The sequence below is a fragment of the Aotus nancymaae genome, unplaced genomic scaffold, assembly GCF_030222135.1.
Source record: "Aotus nancymaae isolate 86718 unplaced genomic scaffold, 86718_ANA_hifiasm-v0.15.2.pri h1tg000058l, whole genome shotgun sequence".
In the NCBI taxonomy this organism is placed as follows: domain Eukaryota; kingdom Metazoa; phylum Chordata; class Mammalia; order Primates; family Aotidae; genus Aotus; species Aotus nancymaae.
In genome coordinates, this window is record NW_026988472.1 from 18,793,068 (window position 1) to 18,819,982 (window position 26,915).

Genomic DNA, 26,915 nt, shown 5'->3' on the forward strand with positions numbered 1-26,915 from the left:
GATGCAGAAACAGCTAATATAAACCCAAGGAAGGATCCCAGGGTCAGGGCTACAATGCTTATACTAAAATAATCTTGCTATATAATTATGAAGTTAAAGATTCTACTATGTTTTTTGAAAAAAAAAAAATTGTTACCTTAAACCTTTACCTGAGACAGTCCTTCATATTCTAACCAATTAGTTGCTTATTCATCTTTAAAAATGCTACAAGGCTGGGTGCAGTGGTGTGTACCTGTGATCCCAGTTACTGGAGAGGCTGAGGTAGGAGAATCACTGGAGGCCAGGAGTTCTGCCTGGGCAACAGAGCAAGACTGGTCTCTAAAATGTTTTTAATTAAAAAAAAAAGCTATAGAAAAATTTAACCTTTTTTGACATAAAGTATGGATTTCTCATATATTCCATATAAATTCAGTAACAAGAATGGTAATTAAAATGCCTTTCTTTTATTAGTACTAAATCTCAGGAAGAAGTGAGAAAGAATAAACAAATGTAAAAGAAACAGCATGAAATCATCTGTACAACAAAACAGCCAATCCTGATGAAAGAAAAGCCTGTGTCAGTCATAAAAGAATTGTGAAGTGAAAAAAAAAAAGGAAAAGAAAGAAAAGCCTGTTTTGTTAAGCTTTTATAATATAAAATAGGTGCAGTACTGCAATTACACAAATTTGGAATCATGATCAACTTTATTTGTCACTCTTTAATAGACACTGGTCCACTCCAACATAAAAAGCAGAATTTACCCAATTCCACTTAATATTCTATGGAATGAAGTTGTACCACAAACCATAGTAACTTACACAGGGGGAAAAGTTACTGAAATAAAAATATTCTATATTCATGCCTCAAAATGTCCCTCAGGGATTTTTGTGTGTATAATTAAAAGCATCTATATACTCCACAGGCTAGTTTCTTCTTAGATCAATGTAGTATTTTTAGTATCCATACTAGACCATGTGGGTCAACAAACTTGCAGAAAAGGGTTAAAAAACAGTTGTCTTCTGTCACTGAGATACAGTTCCAAAACTAAGCGATTGTATAAGCACATCCATATTTTAGGGCTACTCTAAGTCAAAAACCTTTTCTCTTATTTCAGAGTTATTTACATCAATTTAGGACATTTACAAATCATTCATAGTATACAATATCCCAAACATGATTTTCTCCTATGCTGTGTAAAGAAGTTAAGCATTCCTAAGTTGGTCTAATAAATTCAGTGCATTTTTTTCCATCATAAATAACATGAACTACTCTAAATGTTTTACATTTCTTTCAGTGCTTATTTCCAAATTCATTAAATAGAATGAAATCAGGTTAAATGGCTATATCATAATATTCAAGAATATTTATTACGGAATCTACACCACACAGTTTGATTCACATCAATACTACAATTCACTCTAGAAAAACATCACAGGCACACACAAAATAGAGAACAAAATTTGATTTTTAAAAAATAAATTTAAAGTATACTGTCTACTTTAAAGCACACTAAAAGATATATTTTAACAAAACAACCAATTTCCAGCCCCCTTTTCTAACTCTGGCACAAGGAATGTTCAATCCATTCGAATCTTCTGGTTTGTCATCCTATAAATGATGCTGTCATATCCAGGATCCATGTTCCAAATATTGTAAGAGGTGATAATCACAGCCAAGGCCAAGCCGATCATTATCCAAAGTACCATGTTGAAAACCACAGAATATTCAAAATTATACTTATATGCTAAGTTATAGGGGCTTGCTGGGTTCTTCTACAATATAGAAAAAAAAGAAAAATCAAGAGGGAAGAATTTTAAGACAGGAAATTAGCCCAGTCTAGTGGCTATGACTCATTTGTCTAACAAACATTTCTTCATAAGTGGCATAAGAGCTACTTATACTAGGAGGAAGCAAGAAGGAGCGCCTTCATGGACAAGATACTTGCACTGATGGTGGAAGTATAAACCAGTCCAACTGCTTGGGAAAATTTGACAATACCTAATAAAGTTGATGGTGTACATATCGTATGATCCAGTAAGTCCATACGCTAGGGAGAATTTCTATATGTGTACCAAGAGACATGTATAAGAATATCATCAACAAGGCTGGGTGTGGTGGCTCATGCCTGTCATGCCAGCACTTTGGGAGGCCGAGGCAGGCAGATCACCTGAGGTCAGGAGTTTGAGACCAGCCTGCTGGCCAACATGGTGAAATCCTGTCTCTACTAAAAATACATTAATCAGCCTGAGTGAATCTTAAAAAGAATACTGAATGAAGAACACAGAAAAATACATATAGTACGATTCCATTTATATAAAATTCTAATACAGGGAAAACTAAACAATACTGTTTAAGGACAAATGACAAATGTAGTCAATCCGTAAAGAAAAGGAATGATTCACATGATATCCAGGACAGCAGTTACCTCTGGATGAGGGAGGGTGGAGGGAGAAAACACGAGGCGTCAAAGGAGCAACTGTTCTCTTAGGCTATTGATACGGTTTGGCTCTGTCCCCACCCAAATCGCATCTCGATTTGTAATCACCACATGTCGAGAGAGGGACCTGGTGAGAGGTGACTGGATCACGGGGGCGGTTTCCCCCATGCTGTTCTCATGATAGGGAGGGCTCATGAGATCTGATGGTTTAAAAGTATGGCACTTTCTCTCTCTCTCTGTCCTGCTGCCTTGTGAAGAAGGTGCCTGTCTCCCCTTTACCTTCCGCCATGATTGTAAGTTTTCTGAGGCCTCCTCAGCCATGCAGGAAATGTGAGTCAATTAAACCTCTTTCCCTTATAAATTGTGCAGTGTCAGTTAGTTCTTTATAGCCATGTGAAAATGGAGCTATATAGTGTTATTATTTTTATTCTTTAAATAACTAGTATTAAATATGTTATATACTTATGTATGTATGATCCACTTAACATTTTTTAAAAAATACAGAGCTGTGTAAAAACATTGTTTGAAAAACTGAATTCATTCTGACAAAGGCATTGTTTGGGAAACATCATTCATTCTGGCTAGAGAATTTTAAAAGTAGGAACACAGCAGGAGATGAAGCTAGAAGCAGGGAAGCTACAGAAAATCTGACATGAGCCTCTGGGCAATAAGGAGCCACTGACAAGCTTTAGGCAGAAAGTGAGTGACATGATCAGGTTTGTCTTAAAAAGATAACATTAAATAAAAAGTTAGCTGAGTGTGGTGGCTCGAGCCTATAGAACTGGCTACTCAGAAGGCTGAGGTAGGAGGATCACCTGAGCCCAGGAGTTTGAAGTTGCAATGTGCTATGACTGCACCACACTCCGGCCTAGGACAGGGCAAGACCCTGTCTCAAAAAAAAAAAAGAAAAGAAAAAAGATAACTATGATGACAATGTGTAGGATGGATCTGGGAGGAGCCAGCTGGGAAGCAGAGAGACAGATGAGTTCAGACAAGTTAGGAGGCAGCAGCCAAATGAGGTGGGAGACATCAGGGCAGGGTGCCTGGCAGTGAGGATGAAAAAGAAAATGTAACCGAGATCTATTTGTCCCTACAGCCCCAGCACCTGGCATGCTGCAGCACTCAATAAATGTTCCCTAAACTCCTAACTGTCTCCTTAAACTAATGGAAGAGAGTGATTTCAACTGTAGGAGAGAATGGGTACACAGACGTGCGTATTTATCTGCTAGGAACGCAGAGCTGAGGCAAATGTTAAAGGATTTCATACCCATGGAGACCTCTTTCTTTCCTTTTTTTTTTTTTCTGATAAACAGGTTCTTTTTCCTACCCATTTTAAGTGTAAAATTCAATGAATTTTAGTGGGTTCACAGTCATTGCCAAAATTTTAGAACATTTCTATCACCCTAAAAAGAAAGTTCATAGGCTGGGCACGGTAGCTTATGCGTGTAATCCCAGCACTTTTGTTGGCTGAGGTGAGCAGATTCCTTGAGGCCAGGAGTTCAAGACCAGCCTGGCCAACATGATAAAACCCTATCTCTACTAAAAGTACAAAAATTAGCTGGCTGTGGTGGCCAGCGCCTGTAGTCCCAGCTACTTGGGGAGACTGAGGCAGGAGAATCGCTTGAACCCGGGAGGTGGAGGTTGCAGTAAGAGTTGTGTCACTGCACTCCAGCCTGGGCGACAGAACGAGACTTAGTCTCAGAAAAAAAGAAACCTCATTTTGAGGCCTCTTTTTCTCTATGAAGTAGGTAAAAGCATTAGTATGGAGTTGAGGGAAAGAGAAAAAAAGACAGAAAATAAAAGAAAAAAAGGAAGAAAAAGAAAAGGAGAAGAGAAGGGGGGAGGGGGAGGAGGGGAAGGAGGGAGAGGAGGAGGGGGGTCCAGGTGTAGTGGCTCACACCTGTAATCCCAGCATTTTGGGGGCCAAGGCAGGCAGATGGCTTGAGCCCAGGAGTTCAAGACCAGCCTGGTCAACATGGCGAAAACCCATCTCTACTAAAAATACAAAAAAATTAGCCGGGGCCGGGCGCGGTGGCTCAAGCCTGTAATCCCAGCACTTTGGGAGGCCGAGGCGGGTGGATCACGAGGTCAAGAGATCGAGACCATCCTGGTCAACATGGTGAAACCCCGTCTCTACTAATACAAAAAATTAGCTGGGCACGGTGGCGCGTGCCTGTAATCCCAGCTACTCAGGAGGCTGAGGCAGGAGAATTGCCTGAACCCAGGAGGCGGAGATTGCGGTGAGCCGAGATCGCGCCATTGCGCTCCAGCCTGGGTATCAAGAGCGAAACTCCGTCTCAAAAAAAAAAAAAAAAAAAAAAAAAAAAAAAAAAATTAGCCGGGCATGGGGGTGCGCACCTGGAGTCCCAGCTACTTGGGAGGCTGAGATGGGAGAATTGTTTGAACTTGGGAGGCAGAGGCTGCAGTGAGCTGAGACTGCACCACCGCACTCCAGCCTGGGTGGAAAAAAAAAATTATCTGGGAGGCATTCCCACTGTCAACACATGTGCCAGCCACCCAGAGCCCAGGTGCCTTTCTATTTCCCTTTGCTGGTAGGCAGATCGTTTTCCAGTCTACCCTCTCGCTGAGGGCACAGCTCTTTCAGGGTCCCCAGCTTTATCTGGAGGTGTCTGTTCCCATTCCCCACACACAAGGCACCAAAGGCCTCTTGGTCACCCGGCTGGCAAACATACTTAGGGTGGCCTGCTTACCACATTCAGATTCCTCGTCTTTATTTACTCTGTAAGAGAATTTCCCTTTCTTTCGAGCTGAACTATGTACTTCTTATTTTTTATTTTTTAAGTTTTTATTTATTTGAAACGGAGTCTCACTGTGTCTCCCAGGCTGGAGCGCAGTGGCGCAATCGTGGCTCACTGCAACCTCCGCCTCCAGGGTACAAGCGATTCTCCTGGCTCAGCCTTCCAAGTAGCTGGGATTACAGGCGCCCGGCACCACACCTGGCTAATTTTTGTAGTTTTAGCAGAGACGGGGTTTCACCATGTTGCCCAGGCTGGTGTGGAACTCCTGACCTCAGATGATCCTCCTGCTTCAGCCTCCCAAAGTGCTGGGATTACAGGCTTGAGCCACTGCACCCAGCCCAAACTGTGTACTTTTTAAAAGGTCTATTTTTATCCAGCATTTCTAGATGTTTTACAGTAGGAAATTTTGGGGGGTTGTCTAGCCTGACATGCTGTCTGAAACAGAGGTCCTTCCGTCTCCAGTTTAATTTAGAAAGAAACAATCTCAAACCAGTCATCACTAGACTATCTCAAATAGGCACTGGCTTCGACCTTCTGACTCTAAGTCCCACACTGAGGTCAGTAAAACTGAGCAGGGTGGGGGCTGCAAATGGGTCTGAAGCGGGGTTGTATGTAATTGACTGGATATCTAAAATGCTGCAAGTGATGCAGCCAGCCCTAAGCAATGTTCTTGGGCGTAGGATGTTAGGGAGTATCTACACTACTCTTTCCCATCACCCTCCCTAGGTTCTGCTGCAGCTTTAAGTATATATGTATGTATGTAAATGTGCACGTACGTATGTGTTTTACCATGGCCAGTAACCATGGGAATGCTTAATCCTGACCCTCTAAATGCTTAAAATTGAAGCAAGATCCATACCCAAAAAACTGTTGAGGTAAATGAAAATTATAAAGAGGGGCACACAGAGGATCTCAGTAAGTAAGGGACTGTGTCACAAAGACAATGTGCCTCCTAGAAAAGCAGTGCCCACAGGATGTGGGCACCACACCATTCCCACTTCTTTTTTTCAAAACAGGTTCTCACTTCTTTTTTTTCAAAACAGGTTCTCACTATGTTTGCTCAGACTGGCCTCAAACTCCTGAGCTAAAGCAGTCCTCCCACCTTGGCCTCCTGAGGAGCCAAGATTACAGGTGCACGCCACTGCATCTGGCGCCACATTAACTTCCGATGTCTCCTTGTGTGTACTGACATTTGAATTATAATCTTGGACAGATTTACTTTTACCTCTAACTCAAATTCTTGCATTATCTGATTATAACCCCAAAGAACTGATTATCACAGGCAAAATACACATACTTATGTGAACGAGCAGCTTATATTTTAACTGAAATTGTTTTTCAGATTTATTGACTGCTCATTCATGTCACCCATAGGTGATATAGGACTTGGTTTGTTTGTTTCTTATAAAAAGCTGATTTTACAGTTTTAAAGCAGTATCTATACTCACCGCTTCTTTTGCCTCAAGGGTAGTCCTTGTCTTCCGAATGAGGGAGGTGTCAAATGACTTGACAGTGACTAACTCTACCACTGCATTCCCACCATAAAGATTGTACATGTCATCTGCAAACTGAAAGTTAGTTATTAACATTATTGGGAATCTCAAATGTGTACTTTTTTCATTTTTAATTGACAAATTAAAATCATATATATTTATCACATCAACATACTGTTTTGAAATATGTATACATTGTGGAATGGCGTAAGTCCACATTGGCTAATTAACATATGCATTACCTCACTACTTATCATTTTATGCAATGAGTCAAACAGACTTATTAAAATTATTTGTAAAGCTCATGAAATACACTACATCTTAAAATAAGCAAGTTTTAAAGGTTTTGATTATGCTCAACTATACAGAAAAGTGTTAACATATATTCAAATGTTTCACATATATTTGAATGTTTAACATATATTCAAATGTTCAAAATAAAATTACTTTAAGAAGACACTGAATTTGTTGGCATATAAATTGGAGGAAGAGAAGTTGGAAATGAAGAAACCTTCCTAAGTGGTCTCCGGTTAATCACAAACATCCACAGAGATTAAAATATGAAGCCTCACTGAAAGGATGCCGGTGAACGATTTCAAGGGCAGAGGGGAACTGGTATTGATTATGCATCTACTAAGTGTCTGGGACTGTGCTGGGTGTTCTACTTCAGTTATCTCATAGTGTTTAAGGGGTACAGAGTTTCAGTTGGGGAAGATAAAAAAAGTTCTAGAAATAGAAGATGGTGATGGCTGCACAACATGTGAATGTGCTGTACAATTAAAAATGGTCAAAATGGTAATTTTATGTTATATATATTTTACCACAATAATTTTGTAAAGTTTTGTGTGAGGTAACTTTTCCTAATGCTGTTCTTGCTAGCATTAGGAAGAAATATATCAATATACATCTTTGACCCTACTCCATCCTTGGCCAACATAATTAGAGGAGCCCCAAAGAAGGCAAGTAAGTCTTCAATCAACAGTGTTTAACAGAGCAGATTTTTCCATTAAGAGGCAAAAAGTGAAACGCTCATACTCTAACCTCTCATATCGCATTGATATTTACCCTTTGCAGAGCATCAACAAGGATCTTAGAAGCATCTCTGAATTGTTCAGAGTCTTCCCCGTAACGCTTCCCAATTTCATCCAAACCTGCCAGCTCCAGTGAATATAGGTCAGGAGAATGATCCTTGGCGAGATGCTTATGACGAGACAGCTTAAGAGAACAAACAAACCAAAACAGGTAGTGGATAAAGTAAGATGAAAGATGTCAAACACAGCCAGTTAAAGTTTTATGCCTAAACTAGGCTAAACTAAACCATACCAGTGTACCACAACATGCAAATAGTCTAAAATGGTGGCAAAAGAAACTGTCTTGAATAAGCGTTTCCGATAAATCCAACACGAATCTCACATTTAGGAGCAGTACAAGACTCCTTGGATATTTAATAAAAGCTTTCAACAAAATTCCTCAGTTTTAAAAAGTCAGGTGTGGGCCAAGTTATGAAAGAACAGATGGCTGGACCCATTTGATCCCAGGAATGCACTATACTTCCCAACTCCCCCAACCAACACCTGTTGAAAAAGTTTGGAAAACAACTTCAGAAGACAGCAAACAGGTAAGACTTTCTATTTCCATAACAAGGATGATGATTTAAAAAATCATTCACCAAAAAAATACCCTTCAGACAGATTTCATCCCTTTTTGACTTGACTGACAGCATTATTAGTTCAAACTATTATTTCTATTTTCGACCCAAAGACATAGCTAAAAATTAAGTCTTAAAGTCTGACAAGAAATAAACAGCCAAGTTAGGACTACGGCTGGGGTGTTCTTACGCCCAGGCTTGTGTTCTTGGAGGATATGCTGTCTCTCCCTAACAAGGAGAAACGCAAAATAATTTGACTATAACATGGATGTGTTCACAATTCCCAATATCGCCACTAATTTTTCAGTTTTCATAGGATCATAAATCTAGGGCATACTTAATCAAACTTTTCAACCGGCTTCACTATCATTCAAGGATTCTCTAGAAACCAAAATAAATGGAACTGAAAAATTAGAGCAGCCTACTTACCAAGCTTGAAATATCATGTAGCACTTGTAGTTCAGAAAGAAAGAGCAGGTCAACCTTCAGAGAGACCCCAAAAAAAGAGCATTCTTTTAAATGTGCACCAGAGATCTTTATTTGCCATTTATCAAATAAGGGACAAGATATCACAAATGTCGATCATATACGTGAATTTATGTAATTATCTTCCATTTGGTATGTTTGCTTCAACTGAAAATGCATATAAAACATTATTTCCTAACAAAAAGATGACAGCCATTCCCTAGCAGAGTGACTGCCACTCAATAGCAATATTTTTGACAAAACCATAAAGCAAGTTCTCCAGTGGTTTCCTTCAAAGCATCAGGATATCCTGGCACTCTGCAATAAGATCCCACCATTGGCCCAGTTTGCTCACTTCCCTTGAATAGTTTCCACATCAGAGAATAAAAGATGATGGCCCTGGTCACCCACAGTAAATAAAGAGGGGAGGCCACCTCGAAGGGGGCATGCCACATGGTTAAGAGGGTACATAAGCAGATGGAAAAGTTGAAGGACAGGAGTCAAAAGTAGAGGTAGCTCCCTCCACTGCAATGTCCAGAATGAATGAGAAAAATATTGGCAACACATGAGCAGAGCCAGTGAACAATGGTTTCCAAGTTACCAGATCCGCACAGCTCCACCAGTCACCAAGTAGATCCTATGACCTCTGGCCTGTTTGAATTAATAGGTGGCAACCCTTGTGCGAAAATGTGATGCCATTTACCACAGCTTAACTCACAAAAAGGATCAGTTTATTCATGAGAGTCCTAAGAAAATTACACTAAAGAAGACTCTACCCCAGCAGTAAATGTGCACAATTTTTCATTTTCTAAAATACCAAAATTTCAAGTAGTATAAGGAATGGGAGGCCAGACACAGTGGCTCATGCCCGTGATCCCAGCACTTTGGGAGGCAGAGGCAGGAGGATTGCTTAAGGCCAGGAGTTTGAGACCAGCCTAGACAACAGAGCGAGACCCTGTCTCTATTTTTTAAAAAGAGGGAAATTAATAATGATATTCATGTATTTGTTGAATAACTGCACTTACCTCATTGTTCCTACTCAGAGAATTGAGGGGGAGTGAACTGAGAACAGAGTTTTCTTGAAACAGGCGATTATGGAGCTGGCGTAAGGTGACTGAAAGGTCTTCAAACACTGAGTTTGCCTTCCCTACCATATACACTCTCTGTAAGAAGAATAGAAAATTTTAAGTTACTCACATTCTACAGATTAATTTCAATACACAGAGGTATGACAACATTGTTTATAAATTAGTATTAAATTTTCATAAAATTACATTTCATAATAAAGTTTTAAATATAAAAGCTTATTTTTAAAAATGTCTTAAAAACTTTTATCACTTACTTCCTCACTGGGAGCCAACTGCAAAACAACAGGAGTTTCCTCAGAAAATAAGGAGTGAATGGAATTTGCAACACTGTCAAGACTAAAAGGAACTGCCTGAAATTTAAGAGTAAGAATGCAATGATTATGTGAACCAAAGTGGGAAGAATCATTCAGATGGTATTTAAAAAGAAGCCTTAAATTTTTTTTTCCAGCATTTTTTATGGAAATTTAGAAGCCCCAAATCATTTCCAGACAAGCCCTTCTGAGGGCACAGATTAAACAGCCCCCTGGTAGGCCGAGTCTGTATCTCCCAATGTGCTTCGGTGGAAAATAACTTAAACCTGATGGACACAACACTATATACAGCACAAACCATTTTCTGGTGGTCATTTATGTATTTGAAGCAGCAATACATTTGGTTTCAATATTGACTAAATGTGCCACAATGAATGTGTATTCCACAATAAATTATTTAACTTGCATTGAAGAGGTTAGAGGAATCTGAGTACTGAATTTAATTGAAATAAAAATGGAATTCATCTTTCATATCAAAATTTTAAAAATGTTTAATGAGATTTAACATTTGTCTTCGGATAGCCTAAAGACTCTTAGATAAGGTGTTAAGCATGTCACAAGGTTTTTGAAGCCTTTATCTTAGGACATGATGATATTATTAGATTAAAATAACCAATTGTGATAAAACCTAATTTTTTTCTTGAATTTCTTATTAAAGTGTAAAATACATATAATATAGTGTACAAATCTTGGGGTAATAGCTAAACAAATGTTTACAAATACATGCACTCAGGTAGCCCAGCCAGATCAAGACACAGAACACTATCAGCAGCCTCGAAGTACTACCTCCACCCTCAAGGGTAACAAAAATTTTGACTTCTATCCCTATAGATTTATTTTGCACTACATGATTTTAAAAAATAAATTAGTTATTTTTCTCTTCAAAAAATTATTTGATTCCCAGTATTACTGTATTAAAACAAGCAGTACAGTCATGTTTTTGTTTTAATGGAGATTTCTTATGTTGATCTTCCATTCAGTAGTTCCCTTACTACTTAAAGATTCATGTTTTTAAGTAGCAAAGTAACGCTAATGTGGTACAGGCAGAAATCAATGTGATTATATCTTACTGATGAAATCCCAGCATCACTTTTTTTTTTTTTTTTTTGACAGAGTCTTGCTCTTTCGCCCAGGCTGGAGTACAGTGGCACGATCTTGGCTCACTGCAGCCTGTGCCTCCTGGGTTTAAGTGATTCTCCTGCCTCAGCCTCTGGAGTAGCTGGGATTACAGGCACACACCACCATACCTGGCTAATTTTTGTATTTTTTTTTTTTTTTTGAGACGGAGTTTCGCTCTTGTTACCCAGGCTGGAGTGCAATGGCGCGATCTCGGCTCACCGCAACCTCCGCCTCCCGGGTTCAGGCAATTCTCCTGCCTCAGCCTCCTGAGTAGCTGGGATTACAGGCACGCGCCACCATGCCCAGCTAATTTTTGTATTTTTAGTAGAGACGGGGTTTCACCGTGTTGACCAGGATGGTCTTGATCTCTTGACCTCGTGATCCACCCGCCTCGGCCTCCCAAAGTGCTGGGATTACAGGCTTGAGCCACCGCGCCCGGCCTGTATTTTTAGTAGAGATGGGGTTTTGCCATGTTGACCAGGCTGGTCTTGGACTCCTGGCCTCAAGTGATTCACCCATCTTGGCCTCCCAAAGTGCTGGGATTACAGGCATGAGCCACCATGACTGGCCCTTTTTTTTTCTCACAATTTTAATGTATGTATTTTTAAATCTCTTTAAAATTGGCCTATTATCCGTAGTTCTAAGGAGATGAATTCTGTTTGTTGCACCTGGTTTCTCATGGCATTTTTTTTTCCCTTCAGGTGCTCTGTAAATTCCACTCATCTTCCAATTTTTACCAAAGGAGCCCTTGGCTGTGGAGGTATCCCTGTGGTGCAGGTCATGTGAATTTGGAAAGAACCACTCTGCACAGCATAAGCCTATAATTCTAATTTATCTCAGGGGACTCTGGGTTCAACAGCCAAGGGCAGCAAGCCAGCTCTTGTGCAACAGCCCTGAGGCACCTGGGGTTTTACTAGTCCTCTTTTCAAGAACAAGTTGACAGCATTTTCTAGTCCCTGGCTTTCTGCAGCAAACACAGTTTCAGTGTCAGCTCCTGCTCACCAGTATGGCTTCTGTGTTTCCCATCCATATGTAACACTTGTGTGTACCACCCCCTCTTGCATTCAAGATGTTATGCTAGTAAAAATGTTTTTGTGACATTCTTGAAGCACTTCTATATGCTTATAATGGAAGGAGGACCTCTCAGATCAGCACAGTCACCCACATTGCCGGAATGGCCAGTGAAGGAGTAAGTGAGCCAGCAAGCAGCCTCCACTGTGCTTACACACACAAAGAGGTAAAATCCTTCAGGGAAGATGACAAGCCAGTGGCCAAGAAAATGGCAGCAGTATACATCCACAACTGGTTTCTCCTTTGGTGGCTTTCTTTTTCGAGTCTCTGACTATTTTGAGTGGGGCAATTTCTCTCTTATCTTAAACAGTACTGTCATCCACAGAGAACAGCCAAGTCTCAATCGATTATAATCATCATGTAATTTTCTTAAAATAATTATGTTTTTGAAAGAATTTCAAAAGCAACCGTGCACCAAAAACAGGTAAGAGAAGTATGTTTAGAATGGAATTCATAATGACAGTTGACAAGGGAAAATGTAAAATGCATCCCTTTAATTTTTTATAATAAATACTCACATTCTCCAAAGGGTACGAAATGACATTGCCTGGGGGTAGAGCCAGTTTGTCCACTCCCTTCACCATCACCATGACGGTAGCTCGAGGACGATGAAACAGGTTACCTACTGCGAGTCCTGGCCAAGAAAGGTCCTAAACGTTGAAAAGCACAAAACGGTGCTTTATTATCAACTCAGGAACCCACCCCGCCAATAACATCTAACAAGCAGAGTTAAGGGGTTCTGGGATGACACTGACAAAGAAAATTCACAGGGAAAGTAAACATTTTATTTATGGCAGTTGTTGCAATCTCCTAATCAAGAATGCTGATTTTTACCCTCTTCATTTTCTTAAAATTCTACAGATTGGAAACAAAGTCTAATAGTAAGTCATCTCACACCTTTTGTGGAAAAAAAGCAGGCAAGTAAACCATAGGTACTTTTCTTTTTTTTTTTTTTTTGAGATGGAGTTTCGCTCTTGTTACCCAGGCTGGAGTGCAATGGCGTGATCTCGGCTCACCGCAACCTCCACCTCCTGGGTTCAAGCAATTCTCCTGCCTCAGCCTCCCGAGTAGCTGGGACTACAGGCACGCGCCACCATGCCCAGCTAATTTTTTGTATTTTTAGTAGAGACGGGGTTTCACCATGTTGACCAGGATGGTCTCGATCTCTTGACCTCGTGATCTACCCACCTCAGCCTCCCAAAGTGCTGGGATTACAGGCGTGAGCCACCGAGCCCGGCCCCATAGATACTTTTCAAATTTCAGATTGCAAAATAATTCTTTTCTTCAGGTAGCCATGGACATTTTCTTCCCCCACATCATTTTCTGCCCTTATATACAGCATTACTTTTATCTTTCACAGTGACACAGCAAGATGATCATTCAAACATCCTCTTTAGATTAAGCTCTTTATAAATAAAACAATTACTATTAACTAGTTTCTCAAAGTTATTTTAACAGCCATCTGTAGTCAAGTTTAAGGTTATAAAGAACTAGATGGTTGGGGCTGGGCGGCTCATGCCTATAATCCCAGCACTTTGGGAGGTCGAGGCAGGAAGATCACCTGAGGTCAGGAGTTTGAGACCAGCCTGGCCAACATGGTGAAACCCTGTCTCTGCTAAAAATACAAAACATAAGCCAGGCTTGGTGGCGGGCGCCTGTAATCCCAGCCACTTGGGAGGCTGAGGCAGAATTGCTTGAACCTGCGAGGCAGAGGTTGCAGGGAGCTGATACCGCGCCACTGCACTCCAGCCTGGGCGACAGAGCAAGACTCCATCTCAAAACAAAACAAAACAAAAAACCAAAGAACTAGATAGTTGGGTATGGTGGTTCATGCCTGTAATCCCAGCACCTTGGGAGGCTGAGGCAGGTAGATTGCTTGTGTCTAGGAGTTCAAGACCAGCCTGGGCAACATGGCTAAACCCTGTCTCTACAAAAAATACAAAAATTATCTGGGCATGGTGTTGTGTGCCTGTGATCCCAGCTACTGGGTAGGCTGAGGTGGGAGGATCACTTGAACCTGGGAGATGGAGGTTGCAGTGAGCCGAGATTGGGCCACTGCACTCCAGCTTGGGTGACAGAGCAGGACTCTGTCGAAAAAAACAAAAGAAAACAAAACAAAAAAAGAATTAGGTACAGGCTGGGTGTGGTGGCTCATGCCTGTCATCCCAGCACTTTGGGAGGCTGAGGCAGAAAGGTTGCTTGAGGCCAGGAGTTAAAGACCCACCGAAGTTTCTCATCACCCACATTTTGAAACCTGCTTCTGTTATTGGAACACACTCGTTCTCCATTAAGCCTTGTTCCGTTACTGATGAGGAATTGCGATCCCCTGTAGAGGGAGAGGCATTCTGATTTTGAGTATTCTCTGCCTTTTTAGGCTGCTTTCTTCCCTTGATTATATATTTATCCATCTGTCGTCTTTGTAATTACCGACTTTCTAACTAGGTCTCTGAGCGGATGTCCAACTATTTGATTCCCAGCGCCGAAATGTGAGCAATCCACTGCGCCGGCCAAGACAGCGGTGTTAAGGTTGATGGTGCCTTTCTGCCCAGGAATCTCTGGACTCTGCACCAAGAACTGCCGCTTTAAGGCGCCAGCAAAACCACCGCGCCGGCCACAAGAGTTGCTCTGGCAACCCGTGGAGCTCCTCCGCTGGGAATCTCCTGGTCCGTGAGCTACAAATATTAGTCTGAAAGTGTGGCGTCCTCTCGTTCTCTGCGCTTTCACTGGGAGCTACGTGCCCAAGCTGCTAGTGATCAGCCATCTTGGATCTCTCCTCTTGTTCTAACCCAATGCAAAGAAACTAAGAACCTTAAAAAAAGGTTTGACGAAATGCTAACGAGAATGGACAATTTAGAGAGGAATATAAGTGAATTGATGGAGCTGAAAAGCACAACACGAGAACTTCACGAAGCATGCACAAGCTTAAACAGTCGAATTGATCAAGCAGAAGAAAGGATATCAGAAGTCGAGGACCAGCTCAGTGAAATGAAACGAGAAGACAAGATGGGAGAAAAAAGGATAAAAAGGAATGAGCAAAGTCTCCAGGAAATATGGGACTATGTGAAAAGACCTAATTTACGTTTGATAGGTGTACCTGAATGTGATGAAGAGAATGAATCCAAGTTGGAAAATACTCTTCAGGATATCATTCAGGAAAATTTTCCCAACCTGGCAAGGCAGGGTAATATTCAACTCCAGGTAATACAGAGAACACCACAAAGATATTCTTCAAGAAGACCAACCCCAAGGCACATAATTGCCAGATTTATTAGGGTTGAAATGAAGGAGAAAATACTAAGGGCAGCCAGAGAGAAAGGTCAGGTTACCCACAAAGGGAAATCTATCAGACTCACAGCAGATCTCTCAGCAGAAACCCTACAAGCCAGAAAAGAGTGGGGACCAATATTTAACATCCTTAAAGAAAAGAACTTTCAACCCAGAATTTCCTATCCAGCCAAACTAAGCTTTATGAGCGAAGGAAAAATTAAATCTTTTGCGAACAAACAAGTACTTAGAGAGTTCACCATCACCAGGCCTGCTTTACAAGAGCTTCTGAAAGAAGCACTATACATATAAAGGAACAACCAATATCAGCCTTTCCAAAAATATATCAAAAAGCAAAGAACATTAATACAATGAAAAATTTACATCAACTAATGGGCAAAACAGCCAGCTAGCATCAAACGCCAGTATTAAACTTACATATATTTCAATTGGATAAAAAGCCAAAACCCATCGGTATGCTGCATCCAGACCCATCTTACATGCAACAATACACAAAGACTCAAAGAGAAGGAGGAAGATTTACCAACCAGAGAGTAAAAATAAACAAATAAACAAAAAGCAGGAGATGCAATTCTCGCCTCTGATAAATTAGACTTTAAAGCAACAAAGATCAAAAGAGGCAAAGAAGGACATTACATAATGGTAAAAGGATCAATGCAACAAGAAGAGCTAACGATTCTATAGATCAACGAGATTGAAAATTAACAAGGATATTCAGGACTTGAACTCAGACCCGGAACAAGTAAACTTAATAAACATTTATAGAACTCTCCACTTCAAATACACAAAACACACATTACCACCTCACACCTATTCCAAAAGTGACTACATAATAGGAAGTAAATCACTCCTCAGTAATCGCATAGCATTTCATAGGTTTAAATTAAATATTGGTTGGCTATTTGTTTGTTATCTTCTTCCCTTATTCCTTCCTGACTACATCATTAAGTATAATTATCAGTATACAAGAGGTTTTCGATAGCCATTACTAAATTGCATTCTAGTCTGGGCAAGAAAGCAATACTCCCATTCTCTCTCCCTCTTTCTTTTCCTTTTTCCTCCTCCCCATTCTCTCTCTCTCTTTGTCTTCCTTTTTCCTCCTCCCCATTCTCTCTCTCTCTTTCTCTTTAAAAAAAAAAAAAAAAGAAGACCCACCAGCCTAGACAACATAGTGAGACCCTGTCTCTATAAGAAATGAAAAAATTAGCCAGGCATGATGGCATGCATCTGTAGTCCTAGCTACTCAGAAGGCTGGGGCAGGAGGCTGAAACAGGAAGATCACTTGGGCACTGGATTTTGAGGCTGCAGTGAGCCATGTAGTCTCAAACTCAGCTTGGGTGACAGAGCCAGACCCTGTCTCTAAAAAAATAATAGGTACAAATTTTATCCTTAAATGTAAACAACCAATCATGTTCACTTTGGTTGCCGAAAGACTGCAAAGAGCTCAGGGGCTCTGCCCTTAGGCCTGGCAGTGAAGCAGTTCCCATGCAGAGCTTCTGGTTTCAGGGGTGCTCAGGATTTGGAGAAAAGTTCCTTTCAGTGGCTGATGATACATATTGAGAGACCACATCAAAAGCACCAGACTTACAAAGAGAAGGAGATGATAGCACAGAGCAAGTTGCATTTCCTTTCTTCTAAGGCCTTAGCTTCCAATCTCTGATATTGAGTGGGTCTAGACCCTCCCGCCCCCTATAATCACATAAGCAACCAATCACTACAACAGGTCATTGCTTCATTCTAGGAAACCAAGGTCCTTGGCTGCCCCGTGGCCACTAACCACACTATTTTCCTAACCTCAGGCATAATGAATATATATTTTATCATAGTGAATCTATCACCTTTACTAAAAAAACAAAAACAAAGTAGATATCCTGTTAATAGCAGGACAGATATATTCTCTAATATACAAAGAATTTCACTACTATGAATAAATAATTATATAGTTAATGATTTCTAATGATTTGTTTCAGAAGCCAAGCTTGAAGCACTTATCCAAAATCTTCCCAACCACAAATGGGCTTTTTAAAAATTAATTCATTTATTTTTAATTGAGATGGGGGTCTCACTGTGTTGCCCAGGCTGGTCTCAAATTCCTGGGTTCAACTGATCCTCCCACCTCAGCCTCCCAGAGTGCTGGGATTATAGGCGTGAGCCACTGCGCCTGGTCCAGATGAGCTTTTTAACTTTTGTAATCTGTACCAAATGTACCTATGTTTGTTTGATGCTTTCTTGGGCTATTAGCAGAAATCAGTAAAAATGTTCTTAGAAGCAGCTCCCAACATTTAAAACAATATATACATACATCTTTCACAGAGAAGCCCATGGTCAATGCAGCCACGTCTGGGATCCGCTCTCCTGGTATAGGCCAATTTCCATTTCGGAAAACAACAGACCCTGGTGATCTTAATATACTAAACTCGTTCCCCAAAACACCTGAAAAGAAAACAGATTAGTAAATGAATTATCAACATCATAAATCTTTTACCTTGACAATTATTAAATATAATACATGTTTCCCCATTCACCACTGACTTAGCATATTAAATTATGATTGGTCAAAATGCTGAGTCCTAAACAATAACAAATTCTTTTTCAAAGTATCGCTCTAAGAATTTAAGTCCACACATTCTGCTAGAGCAAAAGTACAACTATCAGAACCTCTCTGGACCTATTCTGGTTCAGGGGCTACCTGATAAAAACAAGAAACAAACAAACAAAATCTCAAAAAGAGATCAACAAAGGTACAACTATAAAACAGGGTTTCCTAATGATACAGACATCCTCCTACTGATGGCTCTTAATAGAGGCATGTAGCAATTTGGCAGGAATTAGAAATCAGTGGCATATCTCCAAAACTTAACAAAAAAACAAAACCCAGGCACAGACTGAAAAGGAAGAAAAGAAACTTGAAATCTCTAAATTATTTCTATCAGCAATCCTCTCTACATAATGGAAATTCATAAAGTTCCTAGTATGGCATTATAAGATTTTGGCAGGTTAGTATGTCTTAGGATAGATAACATCTTTCCTTATGTCCTACAGGCAACCCTAGTGAAGTGAGGACTGTCAAATGAGGCGGGGGTGGGTGGGGGCATACATGTCACAAATGGAAACATAAAAACACTTCAGACTTAAGAAACGAAGTCCAGGAAATAGTATTTGTAGTTAACATGTCAAGAGGGTAAGAAAAGGTATTCTGTAATGATGAAGTCAACTAGTCTAAGGATTTGGAATTAAAAGATAAAGATAAGAATAAAGGGACTATTTTATAAGGCCTCCACAGCTAAGGATGAAGTATTTGGCTTCTTCATTCGTTATCTATTAACCTAGTGATATCCAGCTTACACAGGGACAAGTAGCTAATGGAAGCTTTGGGTTGCTATGAAAAATTTAGCTCCAAGTCCAGAACAAATGTTACACACCTAGTATGGGAAAATTAGACTTCAGTAAAGCATCAGTGTTATTCTCTTGACCTAAGGAAAGTACCACTAACAGGGTATGGAAATCAAGTTGGAAGCAACAGTAAATATTTTGATGTTGCAGTATTGACAGTAAATAAAAGGCCTCAGGATGGTGCTGACACATGAAGAGTTATAAGTTTCAATCCAGCAGAGCTGTCAGAACAGGAACTTCCAAACTGCTCTAGCTGAAGACAGACCAAAAAATTAGCAGAATGGAATGGCCTTTTGTAACTGATAGAGATCTTGGTTCACTAAAGCAGTACTACTGCAAACACTAAGAAAAATGGGGAAGCAAGAGACCTATGCTTCCCAAGTACCATAACATATTTTGTTTTTTTGTTTTGAGACAGAGTCTCGCACTGTCGCCCAGGCCGGAGTGCAGTGGCACGATATTGGCTCGCTGCAACCTCCGCCTCCCAGGTTCAAGCGATTCTCCTGCCTTGGCCTCCCAAGTAGCTGGGATTACAAGCGTATGCCACCATGCCCGGCTAAATTTTGTATTTTTAGTAGAGACGGGGTTTCGCCATGTTGGCCAGGCTGGTCTCAAACTCCTGACCTCAGGTGATCGGCCTGCCTCGGCCTCCCTAAGTGCTGAGATTACAGGTGTGAGCTACCACGCTCGGCCCCAGGTACCATACACATTTAAAAAACCATATTTTGATTTGGAGACACCCTTGTTTTGAGACATGGCCCTACTCATTCAATCCAGCAAACCTATAGCAAATAATCTGCCTCAACTTCATAGTTTCAACTTCCATGCCTGTACAACAGTTCTTCAGAAGCCCAGAGCTTTAGAAAACCTTAGAGTCAGGGACTCCTATTCAGAGAAAGGTCATTTGTCCAAATTTCTGCTTATAGGTATAAGCATGTCTCAGGGATGCCTGGCAGAAAGTCATCCCTCCTCTATTTGAATACTACCAGTGATGGGGACACCACCTCGATATATGAACTACACTTCCCAGCAACTGGCTCCATTGTCCCAACATTCTACTCCTTTGAAAAGGTTTTCCTTGTACTGAACTGAAATGAGCTTCCTAACTTTCAACTTCCTATGCTATCGCTCCCCCACTCAGTCTCACAGATAACCTCATCTCCAGCTTCACAGAGAAAACAGAGGAATTTCTTGAGCTACCTGCTTCCTCTCCCCACCACAAACTTAACTGCATAAGCCCCTATCTGTACTTCCTCTCCCTCCAGACATGAGGGCAGGGATGTCCCTCCTTCAATCTAAGATAATCCTGTGTTCAGCCTTCTTAGGGACCTTCGTTCCTTCACTGTTTATTAAGTAAGCCACTATTGTAGGACAGATAACATATCAGGAGTTAGGTGGCTATATGGTAATAGGCATCAAAAGATGGCCCTATAGAATATATGCTCCATGAAGGCAGGGATTTCAGTGCATCTTGTTCACACACTATCCCCAGGGCTGAGAACAGAGCGTGACACATAGGTGCTCAGTAAGTACTTGTTGAGTTAATGAATTAATGAAGTCACACCTCAAACCACCAATGAAGTCATACCCCAAACCACCGATTTTCTCCCTCTCCACTGGCCGTTTCACTTCAGCATAAAAATATACTCAGGGCACTCCCATTCTATAACTAAAACCATAACAAACCTCCTTTGGTCCTACCAGTCTCTACCAGCCTCTGCTCTCCTTCAGAGGAAGAATCCAGGAAGAGCCGTCAACCACTGTTTGCTTCTATATTTCATTTTACATTTACTACCTAACCCACATAATTTTTTTTTTGAGACAGAGTCTTGCTCTGTCACCCAGGTTGGAGTGCAGTGGTAAGGATCTCGGCTCGCTGAAAGCTCCGCCTCCCAGGTTCAAGAGATTACTCTCCTGCCTCAGCCTCCTAAATAGCTGGGACTACAGGCACGTGCCACCACGTCTGGCTAACTTGTGTATTTTTTTGGTAGAGATGGGGTTTCACTATGTTGGCCAGATTGGTCTTGAACTCCTGATCTCAAATGATCTGCCTGCCTCGCCAAAGTGCTGGGATTACAGGCATGAGCCACTGCACCCAGCCACCCATACCTTCCAAGCCGACTATGCCACTGAAACAACTCACCAAACTCAAAAGGCAATTTCCTTCCCTTAATTTTATCTAACTTCCCAAAGTATTTGATACTGGCAACTCCCTCCTTGAAAGGCCCCTGCTTTGGTCTTCATGCAGCCACAGTCCCTGGTTTTCCTTGCAGCCCCTTTGACTGCTTCTCCTCTGTTTCTTTCCCTTCCTGTCCTTTAAAGCAGTGGTGGCCAACCTTTTTAGATTTCAACCCTGTCAGCACAAAACTGGAAAGTAGTCTTTCTCTCTTCTCTCTCTCCCTCTCATCCTCTCCATGTAAAGTATACATTTCTACTATAGTAACAGATTATGTATTTGTACTATGTTACAAAGCACACAAAAATAAAATTTTTTGAAAGGATAAGATACCTGTGTGGTATTCTTCCCAATCTAATCATGAGAAAACATCAGATAAACCCAAATTGAGGGACAGTCTACAAAATATCTCTTATTTATTATTCAAAAAAAGATAAGATAAAAATAGGCCAGGCATGGTGGCTCACACCTGTAATCCCAGCACTGTGGGAGGCTGAGACACGCGGATCACTTGAGGCCATGCATTCAAGACTAGCTTGGCCATCATGGTGAAACCCCATCTCTACTAAAAAAAAAAAAATTAGGCCAGGCATGGTGGCTCACATCTGTAATCCCAGCACTTTGGGAGGTTGGGGCAGGCAGATTACCTGAGGTCAGGAGTTTGAGACAAGCCTGTCCAACATGGTAAAACCCTGTCTCTCCTAAAAAAATAGAAAATCAGCCAGGCATGGTGGCGCATGCCTGTAATCCCAGCTACTCAGAGGCTGAGACAGGAGAATTGCTTGAACCCGGGAGGCAGAGGTTGTGGTGAGCCGAGATTGTGCCATTGCACTCCAGCCTGGGCAAGAAGAGCAAAACTCCATCTCAATTAAAAAAAAAGAAAGAAAGATAGTTAGGTAGATAGATAGATGAATACTGAGTGAGATGGCTCACAACTGCCTGTAATCCCAGCACTTTGGGAGGCTGAGGCAGGAGGATCACTTGAGCCCAAGAGTTCGAGACCTCATCTCTACAAAAACAAATAAAAAATTAGCTGGGTATGGTGGCATGCACCTGTGGTCCCAGCTACTAGGGATGCTGACATGGAGAATCGCTTGAGCCTGGGTGGTCGAGGCTGCAGTGAGCCGTGATCACACCAGTGCACTCCAGCCTAGATGACACAGTGAGACCCTGTCTCAAAAACAAGAACAAAAAAGACATAAAAGTTTTAGTACATTCTTCTGAGATCCAAATGGATCACCTAGCATATTCCACTTTGGAGATCTGAGGGCTCCATTCTTGACTCTCACTGCTTTCCTATTCTACATCTCTCCCAGGCTGAGCTCATCTACTCCTACGGCTGCAAACACCAAAACACCGAATTCACCATCTTTCCACACGCTTCTCCTGTATTCTCTATCTTGAAGGATGATACCACCTTCCACCCAGTGGCTGGAATCAGTCATCTTTAAATCATTCCTCAGCAACACAGGTAATTAGCCACTGAATTTGATCTTGTTTTTCTTATCTCACAAATCCTTTCCCCTCTATGTCCAGGGCACGCTCTTCAGGCCCTCACCAGGTTTGCTAAAATTGGTTGCCTTATGACCCTTGTCATGCCACTCTCCAATCCAGCCTTTCCCATAAGTGCTTCAAAATACAGATCTGTTCATTCACCCTTCTGCTTAAATGCCTTCTCTCACTGCCCAGAGACTCTGAGGCAAAACCCAAAACATTAACACCCAAGGAACCTCATCAACCTTTTTTCTGAGATCTCCCCAACTTAATCCCTGTACATTTCAGCCCCACCAAACGACTTGCCCCTTTGCTCCCACATTGCTGTGCTTTTACACATGCTGTTCTGTTTCAAATACCTTTTCTTCCCACCCCAACTTTTCACAAATTAGCCCTGGGAGGCACCTCCCATGGGAAATTTTCCTCAGCCTCCCCAGTCTGGGCTAAGTGTCCTTCCCTCTAGGAACTCCACTATACTGTGCTATGATCGTCTATGAATGGTGGATGGAATCAATCAATAACAATAACAATAAAATGGGTCCTATCTCTCTTCTCTTCTACATGACATCACTTCAAATTCCATGTGTTCACCCTTGGCCTTTCTTCTCCAGGCTAAGTATCTGAATTTTTTTCAAATACTCCTCATGATACGGTATTCAAAACCCTAGTTCCCTTCCTCTCTCTCTAAGTCCCTAGTGCTCTCTCTAGTTTGGTAATATGGTTTTAAAGGATTTCTATTTTTGTTTCTGCCTGGAATAGAGAAGTCAGAGCTCTTAAAGATGTTTTCCATTACATCACATTTAGTCATTGTGGAAAATAATAACTGAACCTCATCTGACAAGACTGAGCAATTAAGAAGCTGACAGGATCGGGTTCTTGTTCTGTATGAACTTGGCTATGCTAGTATGGCAAGCATGTTCAAACCATGTGCAGAAGCAATTATTTTATCTCACACCCAAAACAGAAAAGCCTACACCTCACTGAATCAAAATAATATCAGTCAAAACATTAAAACATGGAATCTCAATAGATGTTCAATTAAACCACAGGATCAAAGGGAATATTTTTTAAATTTCAAAAACTGAATTAAAATTAATTCCCTCAAAGTATCTCAGTAGATCAGAATAATCTTTCCAGAGCCAGAAACAGAAGAAAGAACTCTAAAACGTTTGGGGCATGGATACAACATAGCTATCATTAACACACAAAATCCAGCACCTCTAGGGGCAGAGGAGATCTGCAGATTTCAAGAGCATCCTGGTGCGGAATTAAATCGCCATTCCAAAAGCAGGACCTCCCAACACTTCACATAGGTTTTTGGTTTGTTTGTTTACTTGCTTCTGAGACAAGGCCTGGCTCTATCGCCCAGGCTAGAGTGCAGTGGCATGATCTCGGCTCACTGCAACCTCCGCCTCCCGGGTTTAAGTGATTCTCGTACCTTAGCCTCCTGAGTAGCTGGGATTACAGGTGTGCTCCACCATGATCGGCTAATTTTTGTATTTTCAGCAGAGATGGAGTTTCACCATGTTGGCCAGTCTGGTCTTGAGTTCCTGATCTCAGGTGATCTGCCTGCCTCAGCCTCCCAAAGTGCTGGGATTACAGGCGTGAGCCACCGCACCCAGCCTCCCATAGGTTTTAAACTGACACATTGAGGATCGGAGCACGCATTCCTCCAAGCTGTTCTCAACTTGGCCTCTTGTTCACTACTGTCTGTGCCTCCAATCTTAGCCCCTATCACTCCCACATTCTTACACAGTAATAGCGTTGCCTGTGCAACACAACATATATAATGGAAAAGGCCCATCCATGGCAACAGCTCATCTGAAATCAAATCCAGCTTTGCTATTACCTGTTTAGCATTGGGTAATTTATTTAGGTTGATTGCCCTGCAAAACGAAGATGATACTATCTTCTAAGGATTGCTGTCACGTGAAATACATTACCACATGATAAGCAGTAAGAGGCCACGTATTAGCTGATTTCTTCTCTTGCTGAATGCTTGGGAACCTAGGTTCTACTCAGAAAGCTACCATTTATTGACATGTGACCCTAAATATGTGACTCATATCCTAGTTTCCAAATCCTTAAAATTTGGAGCTGTGACAAACTATTAAGAGGTGCTTTGTATTCGCCTTAAATCATATGGCCGAGCGCGGTGGCTCACGCCTGTAATCCTAGCACTTTGGGAGGCCGAGGCGGGCGGATCATGAGGTCAGGAGTTCGAGACTAGCATGGCCAACACAGTGAAACCGCGTCTCTACTAAAAATACAAAACTTAGCTGGGCGTGGTAATGGGTGCCTGTAATCCCAGCTACTCGGGAGGCTGAGGCAGGAGAATCACTTGAACCCGGGAAGGGGAGGTTGCGGTGAGCCGAAATCGCGCCGTTACACTCCAGCCTGGGCAACAAGAGCAAAACTCCGTCTCAAAAAAAAAAAGAAAAAGAAAAAAGAAATAATCATATAAAAACAATGACTCCATCTCAACTTTTGCATCATGAAATATATATGAGGGAGGAGATTTCAGCAATTACTGATGACAACTACTAGAAATGAAGACACCATACAAATGCAAAAACATCGCGGCAGCCAGTGGCAGCTAAAAAGTCTGCCTTCTCTTCTTCGCAATAGGCTGCGGTTTAGCAGTTCATTGAGAAATGCATCTCCGTACTCCGCAGAGCCTCTCCAGGCGGAAGAGGCCGGCCGGACGCGCCTTCCGCAAAGAAGTGGATGGTGGAGGCCGCCTTAGCGGCCCCCTACGCAGCCAGGCCCTGGCGGCCTGGCCGCGCCGCCACGGCCGATCCGGAGAAGACGCTGATGGGGAGGCGGCTAAGGTGAGGCCTCCGCGACTGACCGCACTGCGGCACCCGCCCCGCAGCCACTCGCCCGCAGCCGCCCCCGACCCCCAAGCCCAGCGGCGTAGGGCCTCCCAAGGTACGTCCTGCCCGCCCCCGGCTCCTCACCCGCCACCAACGCCAAGAGCATGATAAACACAGCCATGGTGCCGTGGCGGCCGCAGCAGTGCGGGGCGACACGGAGCTGGCCGGCGGGACACGGGCGACTACTGCAGCTTGAGGGGGTGACGCGCTCGGACTCGTCCAGACTCCCGGGTCTCCTCCCTTGGTCGCGTCCGCAGCGACAGCTGCCGCTTTCTTCACCAATCAGCAGCTACGCTGCGGCCTACGGAATAGACGTAACCTGGGAAGCTTCTGCCTGATGGGCGGGGTTAAAGTAACGGATGGAGGGCTCTGCCAATGGGAGGCAGCGATTGACAAAGCCGGGCAGTCCCGCCTCCCAGGTCAGTGATGACGGGTCACGACGTGGAGGGTAGGGCGGGTGGTCAGAGGGGGTGATGGAGCCAGTCGAGGGGTCTTGGAACCCACAGGGTGAGGCGGCCTCCCGAGTGCAGACCTTTCTGCCAGTCTGGAGCGACGGTCTCCAACCAGAGTGTCAGTCTTCCTGATCTTGTGCCTCCGCCCCGCTACGGACGCCAGCTGTGAAAGGCGGGGCTGGTTGGGGTTTCGCTCTAACAAGTACACAGACGCCAAGCACCTGCTGTGAAGAAGCCAGGCACCTCAGGGAACCCCTGCCCTCCACGTAGTGTTGCCAGATAAAATACAGGACGCTCAGTTAAATTTGAATTTCATATAAACAAAGATTATTTGTTAGTATGTCGCAATTAATTTATAGGACATACTTGTAAAAGAAGTATTACTGGTTATCTGAAATTCAAATATAACTGGGTATCCTATATTTTGATTCGCTAAATCTGGCAAGTCTACCTCCAAAGACTTTCCGATGTACAAGGAGTTATGGGACAGAAAGTTAATTAATAACTTAATTTGCCCATTCACTCAGTTTCCAATCTGGGCAAGGTGTTCCATGAGGATGTATGAAGGCTAGACATAGTAATTAGACTAGAATCCTTGCCTCCTGCAGTTCATAGTCTTTTGCCTATGATGTGAGGCAAGAAGGGACACACTATAGCGTCTGCAGGTAGAAAATGACACCCCAGCTGATGACCTTGAAAGGTGGAAATAGTTTCATATCCAAGGATAGGAGATAGGGAGGTTGTTCCAGTGAAAACTAGGTAAGGAGGGAAGAAAGATCCCATCAAGTGTGCATCAGTTTGATCAAAGAAGAGATCATATAAGAGAGGAGGCACAGAGCTAAAACTTTCAGTTAGGGACATATTTATTG

At 42.2% G+C, this 26,915-nt stretch overlaps 1 protein-coding gene across 1 annotated transcript; it reads right to left on the reverse strand.

Moving 5' to 3' along the window:
• Positions 1-664: 664 nt before the first annotated feature.
• Positions 665-25,818, reverse strand: ATP6AP2 (ATPase H+ transporting accessory protein 2). The gene is made up of 9 exons (XM_012448129.3): positions 25,679-25,818; positions 17,958-18,088; positions 12,889-13,020; positions 10,124-10,219; positions 9,807-9,944; positions 8,746-8,799; positions 7,734-7,883; positions 6,624-6,743; positions 665-1,751 (listed from the first exon to the last, which is right to left on the reverse strand). Exons 1-9 carry the CDS (start codon positions 25,713-25,715, stop codon positions 1,557-1,559), a joined length of 1,053 nt encoding a protein of 350 aa, XP_012303552.1. The 5' UTR covers positions 25,716-25,818; the 3' UTR covers positions 665-1,556.
• Positions 25,819-26,915: the final 1,097 nt, after the last annotated feature.

Excerpts from the sequence above, each read along its gene's own strand:
- ATP6AP2 (XM_012448129.3), bottom strand. The coding sequence starts at position 25,715 with ATGGCTGTGTTTATCATGCTCTTGGCGTTGGTGGCGG. Across the intron at positions 13,021-17,957 it reads TGGGCTTCTCTGTGAAAGAT|GACCTTTCTTGGCCAGGACT; the intron begins GTATGTATATAT and ends TTCAACGTTTAG. Across the intron at positions 1,752-6,623 it reads CCCTTGAGGCAAAAGAAGCG|AAGAACCCAGCAAGCCCCTA; the intron begins GTGAGTATAGAT and ends TCTATATTGTAG.